General features: G+C 39.2%; 1 protein-coding gene across 1 annotated transcript; it reads left to right on the top strand.

Annotated features, from left to right (window-relative positions):
- Positions 1–1,683: 1,683 nt before the first annotated feature.
- Positions 1,684–2,217, top strand: LOC147859086 (uncharacterized). Its single transcript, XM_087326278.1, has one exon. It carries the CDS (start codon positions 1,684–1,686, stop codon positions 2,215–2,217), a length of 534 nt encoding a protein of 177 aa, XP_087182404.1.
- Positions 2,218–3,751: the final 1,534 nt, after the last annotated feature.

The following is a 3,751-nucleotide window of genomic DNA, read 5'->3' as shown; positions in this document are numbered from 1 at the left end:
ACTGCCTTGCGTCCTTCGTGCACGACCAGATGATCGGCTACATTAGAAATGCTAAGACGTCGAAGTAGGCCTGGGAAAATCTGAAAAAGATTTTCACTGCAAGTCTCTCAGCCCGCAAGCTACAGCTTCGGCAAGAACTAAACAATCTCCGACAAAAGGATATGTTAGTTTCAGACTACACTGTGAAGATAAAGAAGATTTGCGACGCATTAGGGTCCATTGACGTCACGATAGACAAGGAAGAAATGGTGCAAATCTGCCTCGGTGGTCCTGCTCAAAGGTACGAGCCCATCCGAACCGCTATCCTCACCCGGTAGAAAACACCGTCCTTCTTCGACCTGCGATCGATGTTCATGGTTGAAGAAAACCAGGCGAGTGGGTCAAGGACCACTCAATCGGAAGAGCAGAACCAGAGGCACAAAGATAGTGTCGACAGCAGTTCCGAACCCTCCACTAGTAGGAGGAGTCGAGGCGGTGCCTGAAACTGGCAAGGTAAAACCGACACAGAATTCTGGTATTGTGGCAAGAAAGGCCACTGGGAAAACTAGTGTTGGAAGAAGCGCGCCGATTCGGATAAATCCGGATCCGGCAAGGCCAGACAAGGGAACCGAGGCATTGATGCATAGGAGCGTGTGGGGGTTCAGGTGTCCTGAAGGATTTGCTTCACGATAGAAAAATAAACTTAAATATTGTATTGAATAACATTTGAGAGAATTGAACCTACAACCTCACATACCAAACACAAGGTACACACCATTAAGCTAGGTCATTTATTCTTTGAAAACTATATTTTAATGTTTGTACTTATGCCATGTATATTTTCATACATGAAAGCTCAAATGCGTGGGATGTCTATCATGCATCACATGTAATGCATGAACACCAAATGGTGATCATGCATCAATGTCATGCATGTCTTGTACCCTCACATGCATCATATGCATGGGGGCACCTATTTAAAGAGGGAACGGGAAAACAGTGAGGGGAACATGAGACGAGCAATATTATTGTAATAGGAGGGACAAGCTATATCATTGTACAATAAATATTTTGTAATCATCTTCAAATATCAATACAAGTTATTTCCGTTTTCTTTTTGGATTCGCAATTTTCTTTTCGTTTGCTCTCGTACAGCGAGATTGACGCGTCAGTGGTGAACCCGACATGAAATGGGAAGTTAAGAGAGATGGAGAACCAACAAGCAGTCTCAGAGCCACGAATCAACCAAGAAGTCGTTGTGGAGCCACAAATCAACGTGGTGCTTCTAATGATTGAAAGAATGATGTAAAGCCAAGAACGTGCAACTGGTCTTCAACGAATCGATCATGCTATTGACAAGCTTGTAGAAAAAATAGGTTTCTTTGAAGGTAAAAATATAACTAAATTCTTACAAGTATATGTTACTGAGATGGGTAGTAAAGGATTAAATCAACATGATGTTCAAATGAATTTTGTGAGGATGGTTGAACTCTCTTTGAGAAATAGAGTCTTGGAACTCGCAACAAGTTCTAATGATCGGGTTGCATTTGAGCAAGCTTTATTAAATGAATACATGCAGGGTGATACAATCTGAGCATCAAGGAGGAGTTTCTTGGATTGGGTGGACAAAGAGGACAAGAAGATTTTGGTGATGGAAATGGTTGTATAGCTAATAGTGAAATAGTTGGCAATAGCTATCATGAAATGGCAAAAAAAGCAAGTAAAAAGAACTATGCAATAAAAGTTAATAATAAATATAAAAGAATAGACAAAAAGGTCAAGCCCGTGGCGATGCATCTACCTATGGATAGTATTGAAATGAAAAAGAATGTCGCATTTGAGCCAACATTGCGGGATTCTAAGGATATTGGTCATAAGTTTACAAATGCTACTCTAGATCAACTAAAAATTGGTGAGAATGATTTTCTTTTGCCTGTTGAGATACAATGTTTTCGAAATATGATTGTTAGTCATGGGAAAGCATTTGCATTTGAGCCGAGTGAAATTGGTTGTGTAGACCCAACAGTTGTGGAACCAATGATTATATTTACAGTTCTGCATATTCCTTGGAATTTAAGGCCTATCCCTGTTCCTCGGGCCCAAATACTACAAGTAATAGCTTTGCTTAAGGAAAAAATAGAAATGGGTATCTTGGAGCCATCAAATTCCCCCTACTCGAATAAGTGGTTTACTGTACCTAAAAAGAACAGTTCATTAAGGTTCATTCAGGATTTATAGCCTGTCAATAGAGTTACTATTGGAGATGTCGGTGTTGGACTAATTGTAGATACCTTTGCAGAAGCTTTCGCAAGAAGAGCTATATATTCTATGTGTGATTTGTATTCAAGATATGATCAATTTCAGTTTGCTATTGATAGTAGTGATATAACTACTATAAGAACACCAATTGGATTGATGTGAATGTGTACATTGCCTCAAGGTGCTACAAATTTAGTAGCACATATGGTGAATGCTATGAATAAAAATTTAAGAGATTTTGTGCCAAAAATAACTATGCCTTTTCTAGATGATGTTCCAATTAAAGGATGCTCGATGAATAAGAAGGATGAAAAACTCATGCCGAATGGATGTAGAAAGTTTGTCGCCGACCACATTGATGCTTGTGAAAGAAATCTATGTTTGGGGTTCCCGAAGTTTTGATTGTAGGGCACATGTGTGGACCCTACGGATGAAATCCATCCCCAATTAAGGTAAATGCAATTCAAAATCTAAAGGATGATTGTAAATCTCTAACAAAAGTGCGTAGGTTTTTGGGTGTTTGTGTGTTTTACTGAATTTGGATTCCACATTTCGCACATGTGGCTGATCCGCTTTATGGGTTGCTTAAGAGGAATTCAAGTTTCCTTTGGACTAATGTACATACAAATGCAATTCACTAACGAAAGGAAATGTTGTTGAATGCCCTTGTTTTATGGAAGGCTAGGTATGATAGTGAACACCCCATCATTGTTACTGTGGATACAAGTCCAATCGGGATCGGTTGGGCTGTTAGCCAAGAAAAGAAGGATGGGTTGAGATATGCAGTTCGATTTGGTGCAAAAATCTTAATAGAACGCTAAAGAGCTTACCCACATATTAAAAGAGAGTTATGGGGGTATGTTAACAGCTATTAAAACAGATCGTGAATACTTAATTGGTGTTGAAGTTGTGGTTGAAACAGATTGTCGTCCATTGCTAGGAATGATTTCACTTTGTGAAACATTTGATATAGCTATGCTTAGATGGATAGCCTACATAAAATCACTATGTCTTGAAATCAAGCACATTGTAGGAACGGATAATCCAGTTTCCGATATGCTCTCAAGAGCGAGGTTTAAAGGTAAAAATACTATGGTAATGACTGATGAAGAAGATGAGAGTTTTGATTTCTTTTCCATAAATTGTAACTTGAAGGGGTCATCTGATTTGGGTGTTCGTGTTATTCTTCGTGAATCTGAGTACAAGGGGGAGATGTTACAAATTCGAAAATACTTGAGTACTCATGAGAAAGATGGAACATGGTCAAGGGAGCTATTTCATAAAATAAGAAAGAAAGCTTATAAATTTTTTCTTCATGTGGGATATCTTTGGAGACATCCAAAAGTTGTGAAAGGGATTCCGTAAAGAGTGGTTGGAAGAAGGGAAGAGCAACAAAAACTAATATTTGAAGTTCATGATACTTTATGGGCAGGTCATCGTGGAGTTTGGGCCACCTCAACGAAGATGACATCCATGAAGCTAAAGAAGGAGACATTCATTGGCGCATGCCAGA

This window comes from Azolla caroliniana, unplaced genomic scaffold, assembly GCF_043228905.1.
Source record: "Azolla caroliniana isolate FFs.n. ecotype wild unplaced genomic scaffold, voAzoCaro1.0.p SCAF_10, whole genome shotgun sequence".
NCBI lineage: Eukaryota > Viridiplantae > Streptophyta > Polypodiopsida > Salviniales > Salviniaceae > Azolla > Azolla caroliniana.
The sequence above is the reverse complement of the archived record's forward strand: the minus strand, read 5'-3'. Positions and strand labels throughout refer to the sequence as shown.

Excerpts from the sequence above, each read along its gene's own strand:
- LOC147859086 (XM_087326278.1), top strand. The coding sequence starts at position 1,684 with ATGGCAAAAAAAGCAAGTAAAAAGAACTATGCAATAAAAGTTAATAAT.